General features: G+C 45.3%; 1 protein-coding gene across 2 annotated transcripts in view; it reads right to left on the reverse strand.

Annotated features, from left to right (window-relative positions):
• Nucleotides 1-21,786, reverse strand: part of UNC13D (unc-13 homolog D) — a 111,964-nt gene extending 90,178 nt beyond the window's left edge. The window contains exons 1-5 of one of the 2 annotated variants that reach the window (XM_063459045.1): nt 21,556-21,786; nt 19,722-19,760; nt 11,144-11,239; nt 3,187-3,294; nt 2,173-2,232 (exon numbers count right to left, since the gene is read on the reverse strand). In XM_063459045.1, coding sequence (XP_063315115.1) covers nt 2,173-2,232; nt 3,187-3,294; nt 11,144-11,239; nt 19,722-19,760; nt 21,556-21,612 — 360 coding nt within the window. In that variant the 5' untranslated portion in view covers nt 21,613-21,786. Of the gene's footprint in view, nt 1-2,172; nt 2,233-3,186; nt 3,295-11,143; nt 11,240-19,721; nt 19,761-20,229; nt 20,345-21,555 lie in introns of those variants that run through there. The other variant, XM_063459046.1, reaches the window with a different exon arrangement.
• Nucleotides 21,787-22,094: the final 308 nt, after the last annotated feature.

Genomic DNA, 22,094 nt, shown 5'->3' on the forward strand with positions numbered 1-22,094 from the left:
ACTATTCGCCAGCGAACCGTTCGGGACATCACTACTCATCGGTTCACTGGGAAGCAGCTAAGATGGCCGCCCAGCGAAGGCCCCAAAAATGAAGCACACACGCTCAACCAACCTCGAACCCCCTGGCGGAATTCGACCGATTCTGCGCGAGGCTCGTGACCATGCTGAGGGACCGTGGAACGGCTTACTGTCTGGCGGTGAAACTAGTGGCCACATGGATCCACCAGTGACCCGGCGGCGCCATATTAGGTATCCACTACACGCAACGGCAGCCAGACCACGCAAACACCGACGAGCCCGTGGGTGGAAAACTCAAACATGCTGCAGAAGAGACCACACTGGTCCCCACACTCATGAGAACGAGACTACCAAACCAGCCACCCACATAAACTACGAACCGGCGTCCAGCAAAGCTGACCTCCATCCCTCCAAGTCACAGCTGCAAACGGGTAGCCGCACGGCTGAAAACCCCACTGAACACCACCGGAGCCCCAGTTCAGGGATGCCTTCAAGGAGACCAACGCTGACGACAAGAGACACGTCCATGCACTGGGCATCGGCTGAAGAGCCTACCTCTGTGCCTCTCAAGTGAACATGCCACACTTGCATCTGGAGGGCACGTTCACAGCCGGCAACAACCATCAACATATGGACTACCCACACCTCGTAAATATAACTATCACTGCATATACTAAGCGTTTTAAGTGGACAATGCTGGCCAGTCATATAGCCTAGTTACACGGAGATGCCGTAAAGTATGCCATAGACTACCTCTCGTTATTTTTTGTTTAGTTCAGGACCAGATAGTCTAAGCTCTCATCTGCGATTTATAATCACCTTTGTGTCCACTTGTAGTTAAGGTACAGCAAATTAAAAATATACATAGGGATTAAGGAGAGAGCTCAGGTAACTTTTTTCCTTTGGTTTTTACTATATGTATTAGCTGATGTGTATGGGAGTGAGCGCAGGACTTTTCTTTTTGTATTTGTATTCACTTTTTGTGTCACACAGCTAGGTTACAATGCTGCCGCCCATCCCATGTGTTCCCTATTAAGGGTTAACAAGTATATAGGGGTGTATATAAAAAATACCCCTTTCTGTCTCAATAGAGATATTTTTGCCAGAAGCTCAAGGAAGCAAGGTAAAAGGTCAGTGTAGGACCCGTCTAGGGGGGTCTGCCTTGATGTTGGCAGGCGGGCATTCCCTCCAGTGGCCATTGGAGTAACTAAATGACCTCCATGTGTTTAAATATACATAGGGATTAAGGAGAGAGCGCGGGTAACTTTTTTTCTTTAGATTAGCATGTTACCACATACCCAGCAGCCAAATAGTCTAACCGCAATAGCCTGAGCTACGAATTAGCATTTTGGTACAACATTTATTGCACTGTTCCAAGCGATGCCTCAGTATTGTTTTAATGATGTTTTATAGTTACACAAGCGAGAACTACACTGTTGAAATAATAATCCTAATAACCTAAATTATGTGCCTGACTAACATATGTCACAACCTGTATTGCAAATGTTGTCCAACCTATCCTGCTACTACTTGTTACTATCGTGCACAACAAAAATAAAGAATTAAAAAAAAAAGAGAAAAAAAAAGGCGATGTTTTGAAACGGGAGGGCGAGAGGCTGGGTAATATTTGAGGAAGTGCTATTTTACAGAAAGGGTGCTGAATTAATGAAATAGCCTCACAACATAAGTGGTATGGCTCACATGGTTAGAAAAGGTGAAAATCAAACAGGATGACATATTGTATCTTTGCAACGCAAATTATTTACAATTTTTTATACAATGTCTGGTTTTCATAGATATTGTCCCAAAAATTAGATTCCCTTTCTGTCCTTGTATGTGATCATGGCTGAATTTACAACTTAGATGCCTCTGTCGAATTCTCATGTGCAACTAGTACTCACCAAAAATCCAGTTCTCTGTTATTTTTCTGATTTGGAAGCTACACAAGAAAGCCAGAAAAGCACATCTCTCACTCCCTCCACAAATAATAATAAAAAAAATCTTATTACTATGTAGCAAAGTGAAAAATATCCAAATAAATCTAAAAAGGAGATATTACACATTTTTAGTCAAAATGTTCCTAATAGACAGGAGCTTGTCGGCAGCTGCCTTCTTTGCCTGCTGACAAAGTTGGGCCCTGCATGTATCCCTTACCGCAAGGCCTTTGACATGTTCCAGAATGGCTTGATGTTCGTCAGGCTCCATGTTGAAGGCCTGTGAAATACAAAGCAAACCCATAATTGAACAAACTGTAGATAAAGATGCCCATGTGAATGCATACAGCATTTGAAAGTATACTTAGCATGTAGTATCACCCAGCAGGTAGAAGGATAAGCTCTAGGAATTATATGTCCCCCTCCTAAATATTACATATATCCATAGTGGAAGAGGGGCAGGCCTACCACCAGTCCTAATTTTGGCAGGACAGTCTGATTTCGCAATTTCTTGTCCCTCCATCCCCATTTTGTCCTCTGGTGTCCTGCATTTAAAGACACCACAAAATTGTCCTTGGTGTAGCACAGCATGAGTGCATCATTAAACATGCGTGCGCTGTGAATAGCACCAGAACCCTCCAGAGAGCTTTAGTGGGTTGGCCCGCCCCTTTTTGGTGCCACCGTCTATGCCCCGCTCATGCTCTAGCCATTTGTCCCAATCTCATACCTCCCATTGTTGAGAAGTTTGGAGGGGCCATCATCAAGACTGTCATTTATCAAACACGCAAGACATTCCTATAAAAGTACCGGTATGTTTCTTTTTTTACTAAATACTATGCCACACATTTGTGTAATTGATGAACATATAAATAAAAAAATAGTAATTTGTAAATACATATCATTTCAGTTTTTAGTGATCTTTGAACAGTTATATTTATTTATTTTTTTAAATATGGCCTTAATTTAATATTTTTTTAAATTATTTAGTATTTTTGGATATCCTTTTAAAAATATTTTCTAAATATTTAGATATATTGATATATATTTTTAGATATACAATATCTTTTTTGATATTTTAATGATTAGAAAAAATAAAACATTTTCAAAGTTCAAACAAGTTTAAACGTATCCAGTACTTAAATATGTCTGTCAGAGAATTCTTAGAGAATTTTTACACATTCATATATCTTCCCCATTTAGCAATGCTGCAAAATGTGACCAAAGTGTTTCTCACCTTCCGTAAATAGTCATACAGTTCATCAACATCAGATACCTGGTCAGTCTCCGGACATCCCATGCGATGTAGGACTGTATACAGTGCTTCTCCATACAGTAGGTTATGCTGAGAAGGTAAGGCAAGCCAGTGAACAAGAAAAGCCACTCTTACAGATTTATTCAGTAAAATAAATATTGTCTGTAATTTAAAGTGAATTTCAAATTTAAAGGGACACTATAGTCACCTGAACAACTTCAGCTTAATGAGGTTGTTTAGGTGAGTGCTACAGCTACCCGGAGCCTTTTTCTTGTAAGCACTGTATTTTCTGAGAAAATGCAGTGTTTACATTGGAAGCTTGGAACACCTCTTGTTGCAGTCAATCAGACGGCCACCAGAGGGACTTCCGAGTTCAGAGGCCCTAAAAAGGCCTCTCGTCCGATGCATTCTGGGTGAATGCATCAGACGGGCTATCAGCACACAAAGCACTGTGAACGCGCTTTGTGTGCTGACAGCCTGTCAGCACTGCTGTGGGCGTGGCTTCAGCTGACAGCTGAAGCCCGAACCCACAGGGATGCTGTCTGGCCACAATAGTGGTTGAAGGGGGGGGGGGGGGGGGACGGACCTACTCTCCTCCCCCCCCCCCCCCCCGGCCCCCACCCCTGAGCGGTGAGTGGGGGCCCTAAAAATAAGGGTGGCACATACTGCCCCCCCGGCCCCCACCCCTGTGCGGCCGGTGGGGGCACTAAAATTATCAATAAGGGGGGACCTATTGTCCCCCCCCCGGCCCCCACCCCTGTGCGGTGGGTGGGGGCCTTAAAATAAAAAATAAGGGGGGGACATACTGCCCCCCCCCCGGCCCCCACCCCTGTGCGGCGGGTGGGGGCCCTAAAATTCACAATAAGGGGGGGACCTACTGTCCCCCCCCGGCCCCCACCCCTGTGCGGCGGGTGGGGGCCCTAAAATTCACAATAAGGGGGGGGACCTACTGCCCCCCCCCCGGCCCCCACCCCTGAGCGGTGGGTGGGGGCCCTAAAATTCACAATAGGGGGGGACCTACTGTCCCCCCCCGGCCCCCACCCCTGTGCGGCGGGTGGGGGCCCTAAAATTCACAATAAGGGGGGGACCTACTGTCCCCCCCGGCCCCCACCCCTGTGCGGCGGGTGGGGGCCCTAAAATTCACAATAAGGGGGGGGACCTACTGCCCCCCCCCCCGGCCCCCACCCCTGAGCGGTGGGTGGGGGCCCTAAAATTCACAATAGGGGGGGGACCTACTGTCCCCCCCGGCCCCCACCCCTGTGCGGCGGGTGGGGGCCCTAAAATTCACAATAAGGGGGGGGACCTACTGCCCCCCCCCCCCCGGCCCCCACCCCTGAGCGGTGGGTGGGGGCCCTAAAATTCACAATAGGGGGGGGACCTACTGTCCCCCCCCGGCCCCCACCCCTGTGCGGCGGGTGGGGGCCCTAAATACAAAGGGGGTGGGGACCCTAGTTAACCCCCCCCCCCCCACAAAAAAAAAAAACTTATCTCCCTACCTACCCCCCTCACCCTAAAAATAATGAGGGGGGACCATTAACTAAAAACCTGTAAAAAAATGAGATAAAATCAACTTACCATTTGATGTTTTCTTTCTTCTAAAATCTTCTTTCTTCAGCCCCAAAAAAGGCCAAATAAAAATCCATAATAACCGACGCAATAAAAAAAAAAAAAAAAAAACCCGAGCGCAAAAAAAATAATCCATCTTCACCCATGGAGGGCTCCGCGCAGACTGAGCTCCGCAGGGCGGGGGAAGGCTTATAAAGCCTTGCCCCGCCCTGCAATTAGGCTAAGAACACTCTGATTGGTGGGTTTAAGCCAATCAGAGTGCTCTTTGTCATTTTACAAGCGTGGGAAAGTGTCATGCCTTAACTATAATATCCCCTTACTTCCTGGTTCCACGGAGCTTAGCCACACCTCTTCATGACTCGGTCTCCCTATTTAATCTGACTGCACCAGCTGATCAGGGCTGGATTATTGAACTACGTTCCTTACTCACAACCCGGCTACAACTTCGTGGTGAAAGCCTCTGCTACCAGACCGGACTGAAAGACTCTGCAAAGTTCCCTTCACCTTTCCTCATCCACGGCTAAAGCTGAACTCTATCCATGCAGGATAATCTGCCTCTGAGGAATCTCGGGAACCAGTGTTCTATAAGCCGGAAGCTAAGTAAAACTTCTCTGATAAACGTTGCATCTAAAGCTGTTATTTCCTGTCTCCAAAGTCCTTCGTTAAAGCCAACCGTTACAGCTAACTTCAACACATACTTGTCTCAGTTAGCTGCATCTATCTTTCTTCAGTTAAAGTCTATGGAACAGCTATTGTAACTTCTTATCATCTAATTAACTAATACTACTAAAGGACTCTTGCTGCTTCAGTTCCGTTTACTCCTTAAAGCTACAGTGCATGTAACTGTGGACTTCATTTATCGTTTATTACTTAATGCTACAGTACCTGTAAAGTGGAATTAAAGTCTTTACCTTTTACTTTCTTTAATAAATATTCAAACTATACGAAATCTGCAGTTGTGTTCCTTCATAACAAATGTTTAAACGTGACAGAATAATCCAGCCATTGTAATGGATCCAGCAGATTTCGATTCTACTATAACTACGTTGAATCAAAGAGTTAATGCACTAGCCCAAAGTGTGCAAGACCTGCAAGTTACTAACGAAAGACTTCTCACTTATATCAGAGATTTACAAACTCATACTCCTCATACTACTCTGCACTCGGCTAGTGATCCTGCTGTGTGTAACCCTGAAAAGTTCTATGGAGATCGTTCCAGATACAGGGAGTTCCTCAACTCTTGCAAATTGTTAATTGCTTTGAAACCTCGATCCTACCCTACAGAAAGAACTAAAGTTTGTTCGGTTATTTCCTTTCTAAGAGGTGAACCTATGTCATGGGCTCATTCCTTTCTGGAAAACGATGACCCCATCTTAGATTCACTGGATGAATTTTTTGAAGCCATGTCTCTTCTCTATGAAGATCCTAACAAACAAGCTACAGCTGATTTAACAATCAGAACACTACAGCAAAGAAATAGACCCGTTGAAGATTACATTGCTGAATTCAAAAGATGGGCTATAGAAACGCAATGGAATGACATCACATTGCGCAACCAGTTTCGAATTGGTTTATCGGAAGCTGTAAAAGATGAATTATCTAGAACAGAACTCCCTACTAATTTGAACGCTCTAATTCGCCTATCAATCAGCATTGACAGAAGATTAAGAGAAAGAAAGGCCGAAAAGTCTCTTTTTCTTTCAAAAGACCGCAAACCTTTCACTCCCTCAAAAGCTCCAGAAAAGACTTCCTTAACAAGTGAACCTATGGAAATAGGGATAATAAGAAGTCCCCTCACTCCTGAAGAGAAAAATCGAAGACGTATGTTAAACCTCTGCATGTATTGTGCCTCTCAAGTTCATTCAGTCTCTGATTGTCCTTCATTGAAACGGACAAAAGGCAGAAGGCCGTCTCATGCCTCTTCCATCCTAAGTGTACTTCCCTCTACAGCAAATACTCAAATGTCCCCTATCTTTCTTGTATTACAGTGGGACAATAAAAGAATCATAACCAAGGCTGTTATCGATTCCGGTGCAAATGGAGTATTCATCGACTCAGCCTTTGTAACAAAGAATAAAATTCCTTGTGTTCGTAAAAGAACTTCTGTACCTGTTAAAGTGATTGACGGGTCCCTCATCTCATCGGGACCAATACTTCATGAATCCATCCCTCTAAAAGTAACCATCAATCATACTCATACGGAAAGTCTTATATTTGATGTCATCTCATCACCATTTTTTCCTATTATATTGGGGATCAACTGGTTAAGGAACCACAACCCTCAAATCTCATGGTTTCCCTTCTCTCTTGCATTTGATTCTGATTATTGCAAGAAAACATGCTTGCAACGTATTCCAATTCTTCAGTCTACGAAAGAACTAGCTAAAACCTCATGTTGTTCTGACACCGAACTGGAGTCTCCTCCTCCTACAATCATTGGTGAATTAAAGAGAAAGTTTACAACAGCTCCTATCCTTCAACTTCCAAATCCTTCATATCCTTATGTCCTTTCTCAACACAAAACTCCTCAAGTACCTCCTTCGCCTAAAGTCATTGGAATCTTATCTTCTCTTATTGACGACATTAAAGGTCTCAGTGAAGATGCTCTTGAACTTCCTAAATCAATGAAATTATCTAAGAAAAACGGTCTCTACTATTTCAAAGACCGGATTTACGTGCCTCCCTCCTTCAGGATTAAAATACTTGAATTAATTCATGATTCTCCTCTGGCAGGTCATCCAGATATGAAAAGGACCCTTGAATTGTCTAAAAGATACTGTTGGTGGCCTCGTCAAGACCAAACTATCGAATCTTATGTCAAATCTTGTTCTGTATGCCAAAGATCCAATCAATTGTCCTTGTTGAAGCCTCATCATCCTGACCCTTTCCAAAGAAATCTCACTACTTCTCCTGATCCCATATTGGTCCAGGGTGAAGAAGAATACGAGATTCAAAGTATACTGGATTCAAGGTTCCATCGTGGCTCCTTACAATATCTCATCAGATGGAAAGGATATGGAGTTGATGAAGATACATGGGAAAACTCCTCTGACGTTCATGCTGACAAATTAGTTTCCCAGTTTCACAAACGCTACCCTTCTAAACCAAGTCAATAGCACCCAGAGGTTGCTCATTAAGGAGGGGATACTGTCATGCCTTAACTATAATATCCCCTTACTTCCTGGTTCCACGGAGCTTAGCCACACCTCTTCATGACTCGGTCTCCCTATTTAATCTGACTGCACCAGCTGATCAGGGCTGGATTATTGAACTACGTTCCTTACTCACAACCCGGCTACAACTTCGTGGTGAAAGCCTCTGCTACCAGACCGGACTGAAAGACTCTGCAAAGTTCCCTTCACCTTTCCTCATCCACGGCTAAAGCTGAACTCTATCCATGCAGGATAATCTGCCTCTGAGGAATCTCGGGAACCAGTGTTCTATAAGCCGGAAGCTAAGTAAAACTTCTCTGATAAACGTTGCATCTAAAGCTGTTATTTCCTGTCTCCAAAGTCCTTCGTTAAAGCCAACCGTTACAGCTAACTTCAACACATACTTGTCTCAGTTAGCTGCATCTATCTTTCTTCAGTTAAAGTCTATGGAACAGCTATTGTAACTTCTTATCATCTAATTAACTAATACTACTAAAGGACTCTTGCTGCTTCAGTTCCGTTTACTCCTTAAAGCTACAGTGCATGTAACTGTGGACTTCATTTATCGTTTATTACTTAATGCTACAGTACCTGTAAAGTGGAATTAAAGTCTTTACCTTTTACTTTCTTTAATAAATATTCAAACTATACGAAATCTGCAGTTGTGTTCCTTCATAACAAATGTTTAAACGTGACAGAAAGTTCTTTGGAATTTTCCCACGCTTGTAAAATGACACAGAGCAATGTGATTGGATGGCTTGAAATCCATCCAATCACAGTGCTCTTTGTCATTTTACAAGCGTGGGAAAGTTCTTTGGAATTTTCCCACGCTTGTAAAATGACACAGAGCACTGTGATTGGATGGATTTCAAGCCATCCAATCACATTGCTCTGTGTCATTTTACAAGCGTGGGAAAATTCCAAAGAACTTTCCCACGCTTGTAAAATGACACAGAGCACTGTGATTGGATGGCTTGAAATCCCACCAATCAGAGTGTTCTTAGCATAATTGCAGGGCGGGGCAAGGCTTTATAAGCCTTCCCCCGCCCTGCGGAGCTCAGTCTGCGCGGAGCCCTCCATGGGTGAAGATGGATTATTTTTTTTTGCGCTCGGTTTTTTTTTTTTTTTTTTTTAATTGCGTCGGTTATTATGGATTTTTATTTGGCCTTTTTTGGGGCTGAAGAAAGAAGATTTTAGAAGAAAGAAAACATCGAATGGTAAGTTGATTTTATCTCATTTTTTTACAGGTTTTTAGTTAATGGTCCCCCCTCATTATTTTTAGGGTGAGGGGGGTAGGTAGGGAGATATTTTTTTTTTGGGGGGGGAGGGTTAACTAGGGTCCCCCCCCCCCTTTGTATTTAGGGCCCCCACCCACCGCTCAGGGGTGGGGGCCGGGGGGGGACAATAGGTCCCCCCCCCTTATTGATAATTTTAGGGCCCCCACCCGCCGCTCAGGGGTGGGGGCCGGGGGGGGGACAGTAGGTCCCCCCCCTTATTGATCATTTTAGGGCCCCCACCCGCCGCTCAGGGGTGGGGGCCGGGGGGGGACAGTAGGTCCCCCCCCTTATTGATCATTTTAGGGCCCCCACCCGCCGCTCAGGGGTGGGGGCCGGGGGGGGGGACAGTAGGTCCCCCCCCTATTGATCATTTTAGGGCCCCCACCCGCCGCTCAGGGGTGGGGGCCGGGGGGGGGGACAGTAGGTCCCCCCCCTTATTGATCATTTTAGGGCCCCCACCCGCCGCACAGGGGTGGGGGCCGGGGGGGGACAGTAGGTCCCCCCCCCTTACTGATCATTTTAGGGCCCCCACCCGCCGCTCAGGGGTGGGGGCCGGGGGGGGGCAGTAGGTCCCCCCCCTTATTGATAATTGTAGGGCCCCCACCCGCCGCTCAGGGGTGGGGGCCGGGGGGGGGACAGTAGGTCCCCCCCCCTCATTGATAATTTTAGGGCCCCCACCCGCCGCACAGGGGTGGGGGCCGGGGGGGGACAGTAGGTCCCCCCCCTCATTGATAATTTTAGGGCCCCCACCCGCCGCACAGGGGTGGGGGCCGGGGGGGGACAGTAGGTCCCCCCCTCATTGATAATTTTAGGGCCCCCACCCGCCGCACAGGGGTGGGGGCCGGGGGGGGACAGTAGGTCCCCCCCCCATTTATAATTTTAGGGCCCCCACCCGCCGCACAGGGCGGGTGGGGGCCCTAAATTATTATTGATAATTTTAGAAAGCGAGCTGAGCTGTCAGTCAGACAGCTCAGCTCGCGAACGCGCATTCCGCGCACATGCGCGGTAAAGCGCTCAGGTTCTTCATAGGGCGGCATTCAATGCCGCTCTATGAAGAACGCGATTGGTCCAGCGCGAAGCCGTCCCATTGGGCCCCGCGATTTCGTCATTTTGACGAAAAAGGGGGCGCGGCCTAGCGGGGAGCTCGGCGCTGGAACGGAGGTAAGTTTTTAATATAAAAACACCGATTTTTTTTTTTTTAATGAATGAAAGTTCATATAAAAGCAAGAAGGAAGGCTGGGGGACCTGTCTTTCTTGCTTTTATATGGTGACTATAGAGTCCCTTTAAGGCCAAAGTAGCCAAACTGGAAGCATTAGTGACTTGGAGATTTTTTCCAGTTTAGCCATTTTGACCACAAATTTGAAATTTACTTTGAATTCACTTTTACTTATCTGGAAATTCTAAATTTAGTGAATAACCCTGTATTAATACATGAATAAATTTACAAAAAATGGTGCCAAGTGGAAATAATCATGTTTGGAATAGTGTTCATTTTGTCGACGAACAATTTTAGTCAAATTTTAGTCGACTAAAATTAGACTAAAACTAAAACAATTCAAATGACTAAAATACGACTAAAACTAAAATGGCATTTTAGTCATAAGACTATGACTAAAACTAAATCGAAATTTGATGACCAAAATTAACACTGGTATGGAAGAGATTACTGATAACAATATGGAAAACAGAAGATGGAATAGGACATAATACTCATTTCATAATAATGTACTATGGCACTCACAGTTTTGTAAAGTGGCATTTGTTAATATATACGATAACATATATTTAAAAAAAAACACGTTATTTTTTTCACTGTAGTTCCCAAGAAAAATGTAGAACAATTTTAAGAAGAAGTTAGGTGAAATGCGGCAACATTGTTTTTATCCAGTTGCATTTCCACTTATTGACCTACTCTGTATGTGTATCACTTATATTTAACTCACCTGTACAGAAGGAGAGACTGGGTTGGGTTCAGAATTAGTCTCTGTAACAGGCTGGGGCTGTGAGGGTCGCACAGATCCTTTTTTCCTGTACTGGGCCTGAATGATGGAGCAGACACAGGTTAGTGCCAGCTGGTAAATATTATGAAAGGATGCAAATTATAAAACAATACAAAGACAGTGGGGTTTGCTCCAGGTGTGAATAGCAAGGTACAGAATTCTCAAGCGCCTCCTATACCCCCCTTAAGGAAAAACTTGAAAGATAAAATAGTTAAAATTCATGTTTATACACACACAAATAGAGTGTGTCACCCTCCTGTTTCCTACCTTTTAGGTGCGGGAGGGTGACGTTCCTTGGGGTCCAGTGGCTCAGGCTGATGTGAGTTAGAGTTCCCTCTCCTTCCTCCTCCCTTGCGGCACGGTGATTGCTGAGAGGAAGTGACTCGGGCTGTCACTTCCTCCCAGTACTGACATTAACAAAGTGGGCCCGGTCTCGCTGTTAAAGCGCTGCAGCGCTGACCGGGCCCCCTGGAAATTCATTGCCATCGGGTGGCCCTAACAGCATGGGCAACCCAGTTATACTGCGCCGGCCAGAGCCGCGTTAAATAGCCTACGGGCTCCCCCTGGAGTGACGGGCCGGTCACAGCTGCGACCCCTGCGACCGCGGTAGTGCCGCCACTGGGTGTATGCATATATGTGTGTAGTGTACGCATGTGTAACGGTGTGTGTAAATGTCTAAGTGAATGTCTATGCATCATATCTCTAGAATATCCAATATACATAGTAACATAGTTACATAGCTGAAAAGAGGCATGCATCCATCAAGCTCAGCCTTTCTCACATTTGTTTTTGCAGTTGTTCCAAAACAAGGCAAAAAAAACAAATGTATTGTAAATTTAAAAAAAATAAAAATAAAACAACAATCACATCAAATAGTGATTCAGAGTATCTCCTGGTCAGGCACGCAATGTATAGGACAAGTCCAAACAATCCCCAGAAATCTCCAATTCTAGCTGGGAAACAGAATCAGCATCCAGGTCCCCATAACCTTCCCCATAGTGACATCCGGCACTTTCAGGGGCTCTTGGAACCGAGCCCATAGTCTATCGGACGGAGGCTGACATCCAAGCCTCTCCAAGACCCAGTGGCACAGGAGCTTCCGTCACAATAACATTACTGGAAAACAATGTTAATGTTTTTTTTTTTTTTATGTTAACAGAGAGAATTATTCATGGGGAGTTTACGTTTTCCTACTTATAGAGTAGGGAAAGGAAATTTCACATAAAGACCCAGAAAGGGTTCTTTACCATAAGAAAAATAAATGTATAATTCACAGGGTCGGCCTTAGGGGTGTGAGTGCTGTGCGGTCGCACAGGGTGCCATGTCAGCAGGCCAGCGCACAGAGCACTCCTATAAAGGTCTCGCTACGTGTAGTGTGGCCGCTCGGCACCCGGGTGGAGGATTTTATTATTCTACAACCGGCCTATCAAAAAAACATGATGGGAACCCAAGGGGATGGAGCTAAATGGGCAGCGAAGTTAAATGCAGCCTGAACCTGCTGCCCAAACCTGTCTATGGGTTTAAAGCCAAAGTGTAAAATGTTGGGGGCTTATTCTCTCTAATAGGTGTTATGGTGACTGCAGTGCCCCACTCCATCCCCCAGCTGGTACCTATCATTAAAATAGGCAACTGTTTGTAACTGTGTGTGTGTCTGTCTGTCTGTAACTGTGTGTGTGAGACTCTCTAAAACTGTGTGTGTGTGTGTGTGTGTGCTTGCCTCTCTGCCTGTAACTGTGTGTGTGTTGTGTGTGACTGTCTGCCTATAACTGTGTGGCTGACTGCCTGTAACTGTATTTGTGTGTGACTCTCTGTAACTGTGTGTTTGACTATATACCTGAAACTGTTTGTGTGACTATGTGCCTTGGACTGTGTGCTTTTCACTGTATTTGACAGTGTATATTGTGTGCATCTTACTGTGGGACTGCATGCATCCAGGGTCGGTGAAGATGATTTTGGTGCCCTCTCCTCCTCCCCCCAACGAGCCAAAAAAAGCATATTCACCTGTGTGCCTCTTAATCCCTTTAATGCCTTACACCCTCTTTTTTCCCCATTGTGTGTCGTACACCTCCCTTGTGTATCTCTTAAAAAAAAACTTTGTGTGTTTTACTCCTCTTAGCCCCTTTGTGTGTTTTACCCTTCCCAGCTCCTTTATGTGTTTCTCTTTCACCCCCAGCCCATCTGTCTCCCCCCAGTCTTTTCCAGTCCCTCTGTGTCTCATTCTTCCCCAGCCTATTTGTTCCCCCACCAGGCCCTTCTGTATTTCTCTTCCCCAGCCCTTCTGTGTGGCTTTCACACCCCCAGGCAGTGTGTGATATTTGTAATTGGTGTATTGGCTGTGTGTGCAATATATGTGCGTATTGGCCGTACCACTAAGGGACATGGGGAGGAGGGGAGAGTAACACTAAGGGACATGGAGGGGAGAGTGACACACAGTGGGACATGAGTGGAGAGAAAGACACAGATGGGCCTGCCATCACGCCTATCACACACAGCCATCACGCTTATCACACACAGACAACACATGAGATTCATTACAGTGGAGCTCTATCACACAAAATGCACATTACTCTGTTTTATATTTGGGGAGCTCTCTGATAAACTATTAGGCACATTACTGGGAGTTGTATTGTTGTGAACTCTGTGACATACTCACACACTGACCATTACTGTAAGTTTTTTTTGTTGTGGAGTTCTGTGATAAACTGGTACACACCACATAGTACTGTGAGGGTATTTTTCTTGCTGTGGAGCTCAGTGATAAATGGATAAACAATGCCTTACTGTTTCTATTCCATGGAGTCAAGGTAAATAAGGAAAACCCAGAGCTCCAGAGCAAAACAACTTACAGTATTATGTGACAGCAGAACATAATACTTAGTCTGCCCTCTGCAATGACAGGGAGTCAGTCTAGCACTTGTTGGCTGCAGACCATAACTAGCTAACTTCCGAGCACTAGTGTACACACCGCGGTCGCAGGGGTCGCAGCTGCGACCGGGCCGGCCCACCAGGGGGCCCCCTGAGGCTGGCAGTGGCGTTACATGGCGGGCGCGCAAGGGAGCACTCTCCCCCTGAGCGCTCTATGCCCAGCTCCCTCGCACACCGCACTGATGCCGGAGCCGGAATATGACATCATTCCAGTTCCGGCATCAGTAAGCGGCACGCGAGGGAGCTGAACAGGAGGATCAGTGCTCCCTCGCCGCCTGCAGGACCGGCCGCCCAGCAGCACCAATGGACCCCAGGGAATCCCCTCAGCACTCCCAAAGGTAGGGAGGCTGGGGGATAAAAAAAAAAAATATGAGTGCATGTGTGAAGAACTGACTCTGCTGGGTTTCAAACCCTGGTTGACATGCTGCTAAACCACTTCCTTACCAGTACACCAGCTTGCATTTTGCAAATTTACCTGAGATCTGGTAATCTTGACGCTACAAGCAATGGTATCAGTGACAAGTCTCTTCAGCTGTGTCTGGTCATGTGTCTGGTTCTTGGCCTATAAAAGCCACTTCCTGTCTCTGTACCTTTGCCAGATTATTGTGGTTCCTGTACTCTCTAATCAAGCTTGTTCCTGTTTCTCCTACCTGTTGCTGAATTTGGACCGTTTTGACTTTGCTGCTTCTCCTTCCCACTGACCTCGGCTTGCCTCACTACGATTATCATCTCTCTGTTCCAGTCTCCCATCTCTGCTTAAGACCAGACGGCCACTCAAGGCTCAGGGGCTCAACCACCTGGGTAACGAGTGGCTACCTCTGGCAGAAAACATTGTTGATCTCGCTACTGGACTCCAAAACTTTGTAACATCAATATCATTACAGTGTGTGTGTATATATGTGTGTTAGTGTGTGTGTGTTAGTTTTTGTGTGTCAGTGTGTGTGTCTGTTACTGAGTGTGTAAGTTGTGTGTTTGTGTGTGTTTTTGTGTGTCAGTGTGTGTGTCTGTTACTGAGTGTGTAAGTTGTGTGTTTGTGTGTGTCTGCTAGCGTGTCAGTGAGTGTGTTAGTTTGTGTGTAGGTGTTACTGTGTGTGTTAGGTGTGTGTGTGTGTGTGTCTGCTAGTTAGGGTCAGTGAGTGTGTTACTGTGTGTCTGTTACTGAGCGTGTTAGTTTGTGTATCTGTTAGTGTGAGTCTGTTTGGTGTCTGTTAGTGAGTGTGTGTTTGTCAGCGAGGGTGTATGTTTTGTAAGTGAGTGTGTGTATGTGTCTGTTCGTGTGAGAGTGTGTGTGTGTGTGTGTGGTTAAAACCCCTTCAGCACTTACCTTTCTCCAGTGCCGGGCACCCTTGGCGCCGGGGATCTAACCGCCCGATCCGCCTCTCAGCTCCGAATGAACATGCGCAACAAGAGCCACTCAATGCTTTCCTATGGACGTCCAGCGTCTTCTCACTGTGATTTTCACAGTGAGAATCGTGGAAGTGCCTCTAGCGGCTGTCAGTGAGACAGCTACTAGAGGCTGGATTAACCCTCAGTGAAACATAGCAGTTTCTCTGAAACTGCTATGTTTTCAGCTGCAGGGTTAAAACTACAGGGACCTGGCACCCAGACCACTTCATTGAACTGAAGTGATCGGCGTGCCTATAGTGGTCCTTTAAGTGTATGTATCTGCATGCAGTGGCGTACATACCACGGTCGCAGCCCTGCGACCCCTGCGACCAGGTGTCCGCCGCCATGTGTTGCGGCCCTGGCCCACGCAGAGAAAGCGCACGGGGGGACGGGGGATGGGGGGGGACGGGGGGATGGGGGGGGGACACACGGATCTATTTTTACACCAGGGTGTTTCTTTTTGGATCAAATACAGCACACGATGTGCATGCATAAAACATTGAAAACTATCTATAACTTGAATTAAAGTTTCGGATCCGTTATCTTTTACACTTAAGTAAATTGCAAATTGCCTCACAACCCACTCTAGTTCAGGCACAACTAGGGCTTATTCCACAAATGACAAAAAAAGTTGTGCAAAAATGTACTGTGAAGGGGGAGGAGTCACTATTGGCTGCTGGTTCTAGTGGTTTCCATGGCGATGACCGTACTTTAAGTACATTGCACTGACTGCCAGGTGCAAAGGACTAAGCTTATAACTAGAAATGACAGCATGCCAAAATGGAGGAACCCAGTTGAGCAACAGCAGTAGAGATGTAATTGTTTAACAACGTTGACCCCCAGATACTTATTCCTGGCAGTGATGTAATGTCACTGCTTTCTTCTGCCCATAGTGTGGAACAGAATCTAATTTTATACCAGCAGGGCCGGACTGGCCCACCGGGATACCGGGAAATTTCCCGGTGGGCCGTCGGCACCTGGGGCCGGGGAGACATGTGGGTGTCCTGCGGCCGCATGGAGAGCTTGGATGTCGGCCGCAGGGGAAGCTCTTCTTGCGGCCGCTGGGGGAGCAGGATGTTCTGTCTCTGCTCCCCCTACCTCGCGCGCAGCTTAATGAGACCGGGGCCGGAATATGATGTCATATTCCGGCCCCGGTCTCTTTCTAGCGCGCGAGGGAGGGGGAGCAGAGACAGAACAGCCTGCTCCCCCAGCGGCCGCAAGAAGAGCTTCCCCTGCGGCCAACATCCAAGCTCTCCATGCGGCCGCCAGCACAGCTATCAGTCTGCCCGGCCCCAGGTACCAAAAAGGATGTATGTCAGTGGGAGTGTGTGTGTGTGTCATGCTGTGTGTGTCTGTCTGTGTCATGCTGTGTGTGTCTGTGTCATGTTGTGTGTGTCTGTGTGTGTCTGTGTCATGGTGTGTGTCATGCTGTGTGTGTCTGTCTGTGTCATGCTGTGTGTGTCTGTCTGTGTCATGGTGTGTGTTTGTGTGTCTGTCTGTGTCATGGTGTGTGTGTCATGCTGTGTGTGTCTGTCTGTGTCATGGTGTGTGTGTGTGTCTGTCTGTCATGGTGTGTGTGTCATGCTGTGTGTGTGTGTGTCATGCTGTGTGTGTCTGTGTCATGCTGTGTGTGTGTGTCTGTGTCATGCTGTGTGTGTGTGTCATGGTGTGTGTGTCTGTGTCATGGTGTGTGTCATGCTGTGTGTGTCTGTCTGTGTGTCTGTCTGTGTCATGCTGTGTGTCTGTCTGTGTCATGGTGTGTGTGTGTGTGTGTGTCTGTCTGTGTCATGGTGTGTGTGTCATGCTGTGTGTGTCTGTCTGTGTCATGCTGTGTGTGTCTGTGTCATGCTGTGTGTGTCTGTCTGTGTCATGCTGTGCGTGTCTGTCATGGTGTGTGTCATGCTGTGTGTCTGTCTGTGTCATGGTGTGTGTGTCTGTCTGGGTCATGGTGTGTGTGTCTGTCTGTCTGTGTCATGGTGTGTGTCTATGTCGTGTGTGTGTCTGTATCATGGTGTGTGTGTCTGTCTGTGTAACGGTGTGTGTGTGTCTGTCTGTCATGGTGTGAGTGTGTGTGTGTGTGTGTGTGTCATGGTCTGTGTCATGGTGTGTCTGTCATGGTGTGTGTGTGTGTGTCTGTCATGGTGTGTGTCTGTCATGGTGTGTGTGTCTGTCATGGTGTGTGTGTGTGTGTCAGTCGTGGTGTCTGTGTGTGTTTTTAAAAATAGTGTTTTACTCACCTTTTTTTTTTCCAACGTCTATGACTGAGATCATCAAGCTTGATGATCTCAGCCAATCTGCACTGACACAGGAAGCACCTCTAGTGACCGTCTGATTGTCTGTCACTAGAGGTGTCACTAGGAAGCAATGTAAACACTGCCTTTTCTATGAAAAGTCAGTGTTTACATTCAAAAGCCTGCAGGGACAGGCTATAGACACCAGAACCACTACATTAAGCTGTGTGTGTGTGCGCCTGCTAGTGAGTGAGCTTGCTTGCATGTGTGTGTGTGCCTGCTAGTGAGTGAGCTTGTGTTTTTATGTCAATGAGCTTATGTATATTAGTGAAATTGTTTGTCTATGAGGCTGTGTATCAATGAGCTTGTGTGTGTCAGTGAGATTGTCTGTGTCTGCATGTGAGTATGCTTACTGTATAATTAAATGTTTTACTCTGAAAGGACCAATATTTTATATTAGAAAAAGCAATATATATATATATATATATATATATATTACTCAATCATCTGGGGTGGCAAGACATAGCCCTACATATTACATGCGACAATATATGGCGCAATGACTTATGGGGCTGGCATAGATTTTTTTTTCTAGGGCTGCTTTGTATCCCCAGTCCGGCCCTGTATACCAGCCTAACAGCATACAATCTAATACACTCACTGCCCTCTGCTTCCCTAACCTCAATTCAATACACTGCCATCCCTTCCCCTAATTTAACCCGCTGCCCTCCCCCCAATTTAATACACTGCCCTTCCTCCTGGCAGGAGAACGGCGGTAACCGGGTAAGTAGTAAGGACGGTGGGGACGTTCTATGCTGCCCGCCGGCATTTAGAGCCACCCTAAAAGGACAGAATTGAACGCCCGCGGTCCTTAAGGGATTAATACTCTGCCCTCCCTCCCCCCAATTTAATACATTGCCCTCCCCTACCCACCCTTCAATTTAATACACTGCCCTCCCTCCCCTTAATTTAATACACTGTCCTCCCTTTCTCTCTCCCCAATTTAATACCCTGCCCCCTCCCTCCAATTTAATACCCTGCCCCCACCCCCAATATAATACACTGTCTTCCCTTTCTGCCCCCTCCCTCCAATTTAGTACACTGACCCCCCTCCTCCAAATTTAATACACTACTCCCCTTCCCTCCGCCAATGTAATACACTGCCCCCCATTTGATACACTGCCCTTCCCTTCCCCAATTTAAAACACTGCCCTTCCCTCCCCAATTTAATACACTGCCCTTCCCTTCCCCCCCCCCCCCAATTTAATACACTACAGGAATGTCCCCCAAGGACCTCTTCCCTTACCTCAAGATAACCCGTCCACCAGTTCCAGTCCGGCCTGCAAAATATCTTCTCCTCTCAAGCAGGCCACATGCTCCTCTGGCATTGCGAGCACGGGGGAACGGATAGTATCTGGCCTGCTCTGCAGACAGACAGACACTTTGCACACTGTAGCGCCGCGCAGCCACCGGCTATGACATCATATGCTGTGTGCTTATATCCGGCGGCCAGTGTGGACAAATACTTTATGCTCTTCGGCCAGTCACTAAAGCACGCAATCAGCTGTGGTCTGCGGGAGAGCAGACTGTTTTGCAGCTGATCCCAGCACAAAGCGTCCCCAGGGCAGGCGGCCTACCGGGAAATTTGCCGGTATCCTGGTAGGCCAGTCCAGCTCTGTCATCAAGAATAGGAAAAACACTGTACTTTTTCTAATATTTTTAAAGAGAAATTGATCAGAAAGCAAGTAAAAAAAGAACAGATTCCAAAAGAGGAAGAGATAAGGAAACAATATTTTTGGGTGACAAAGCAACTTTAACTATAATGGATTAATAAACATAAAAGTAAAAATCCTGCGCAGTGACATAGCCTCCTTAATTAACTCTGTAGTGGTCCATCATTTGCACAGCAATTCTATAAACTGTATTTTCAGAGTGAAATTCAGTATAAAGGTTGAGACTAGTCTGCAATCATTCCTTACCTCTCGACGGGTAATACGATGAGGGCCCAACGAGTCCATCTGTAGAAGATAGAAAGGACATGTGAATATGACATGTAGATAAGATAACAAGCAACCAGTGGGTATAAAAAAAAAGTGCAAACCATAAGAGGGATATGCCAGCGAGACATGACATAAGTTAAATGATTAGATCTTTAGATGGAGAAAGAGGAAAAAGCAAAAATACCGAGATATCGAACTGCAGAGAAGAGGCACAAGAGAGAAACAAAACTGTGAGGAGAGGTGGAGAGGAAAGAATTGGTGAATTTGCTATTATCTTTAAAAAACCAACCGAGACCTAGTACTATTGTTCACTAGATAAACTCTAATAAATACTATAACTACTCCAAGACAGATCATGTATTCCCTCCTTCCTAGCTCTTCAGTAATTAATTTAGTTCCTAGAATATAACTGTCTGAATACCACATGCTAAAAAACACTATAAAACACATTTTACAAACAATATTTTGCTTTAGAATCAAAACTTACAGGTTGAGGTATGATCAGTAAAACACATGTAACAGAAGAATGACGGTGAACAAAATGAGAGTGGGATGATTATTTGGTGGAATAGAGGAACCAGGCTGAATGTGGCAACACCAAATGTGAACGAATAAATTAAACAGAGGAAGAGATGTGGGACAGGAGTGAAGTAAGAGAGTGGGAGAGAAAGAGGAAGATTGAAAAGGAAGGGATGGCAAATATAGTTTTGCAAACTAAAATTACTTAAGTCACATTATTGTAGTTTCTGAAGCATATAGGGAAATTTAAAGAGTCAAGTCACTGCCCAAATACAAATAAAATGAAAAAAAATCACTATAATAGATATACCCTCAAACTTGCCTATATATATATATTTTTTTTTGTATTTTTGTCATTGTGGTTATATCTAAAAACAGCTTGCAAAAGCTGCAAATATCTTGTCTGCAGTCTTTGCAAACCCTCCCCTTTCTAACCGCCAAGACTTTCTGTGGCTGTCCAATCACAGACTTCCCATTGCAGCTCAATGAGAAGTCTTTGAAAGGCAGGCGCTCTGTACAATTGCATGTCTTTTAAGTTTAGCTTCACTGAGCTAACCAGACCAGGAAGTAGCAGGACTGGCCGTCTGATTGGCAGCCAGGAGGTGTAAGAAGGTTCCTTTTTAATGTGCCAAATTTTATTGAAATTTGCCCTTTTTGTAAAAAAAGAAAAAAAAAAAAAGAAAAAAAAAGAGGACACACTCTCCACACATAAAGGATTTCAGCAAGCTAGACTGTCCCTTTAATATAAATATATTAGCCTGTTTTACGGAAAGTGGCAGATTAACCCCTTAAGCACCAAACTTCTGGAATAAAAGGGAATCATGACATGTCACACATGTCATGTGTCCTTAAGGGGTTAATCCAATGCTTTAACAAGAGGAGTAACTATTTACTGATATGTCTTACTAGCAGAGGAATAAATGTGGTAGATAAGATTTCAGTATTCTCTACTGCCATCTGCAGGAGGATGTAGAAAAGTACACATAACTCTTGCTCTGCTGATTGATACAAAATATAAATTTAAAAGGCCTGCAACATTAGGAAACAATCACAAATAAAACTAAGAAAAAACAGGGGATAATTATATGTAAATCATCATTGTCAAATCAAATAATATCAAAAACAGTAATACTTTAACAATCCCAACATCTCATTCATCCCTAATGTTTCACCCTTCATTTTCTAGATCACTTTATTGCCCAGGATTTGTTCTCCAGAATTATTTATTGGAACATTTTGATTTTTATTTAGAATAACGATTTAAAGTAAGAAATATGTCAAAAACATACTGTACCTCTTGTTCCGTATCCTCTGGTGAATGATTGCTATTTTCATGATTATCAGAGTCCATAATTAATCTTCAGGTGGCCTCCGTTTTAACACAGCCTTCTATAGTACACTCACTTTCTGAGCTTCCCTAACAGCACATATTCATCCAAGTGACCATCAACATACGTTCAGCATCCGCTGAAATCATAAATACATTGGTTCATGTCACAGTATAGAAGTGAATCTATCAAAAAGCTCAACAATTCAACCACTATTACTCAGTACTCAGTTACATCACGGATTTTCTGATGAAAAACCATGGTTTGTAATTCTGCGAGTGTCCTCAAAACATTTCAAGGTGTCTCTCAAAATGAATCAGAGAGACGGTGACAGTGGGTGTGGGTGTTACAATAAAAGTGGAGCATGGAACCTTTGCTAATACTTTAGACTTTGTGTTACGGTTCCAGCGTAAGAACATCAGCTTATTTTGATAAATGCAGGTAGCATAAGATAGAAGCTTTGCTTGGAATAGTAAAAAACTAAAACTTTGGCGACCACTACCAT

Source organism: Pelobates fuscus, chromosome 6 (assembly GCF_036172605.1).
Source record: "Pelobates fuscus isolate aPelFus1 chromosome 6, aPelFus1.pri, whole genome shotgun sequence".
Lineage (NCBI taxonomy): Eukaryota > Metazoa > Chordata > Amphibia > Anura > Pelobatidae > Pelobates > Pelobates fuscus.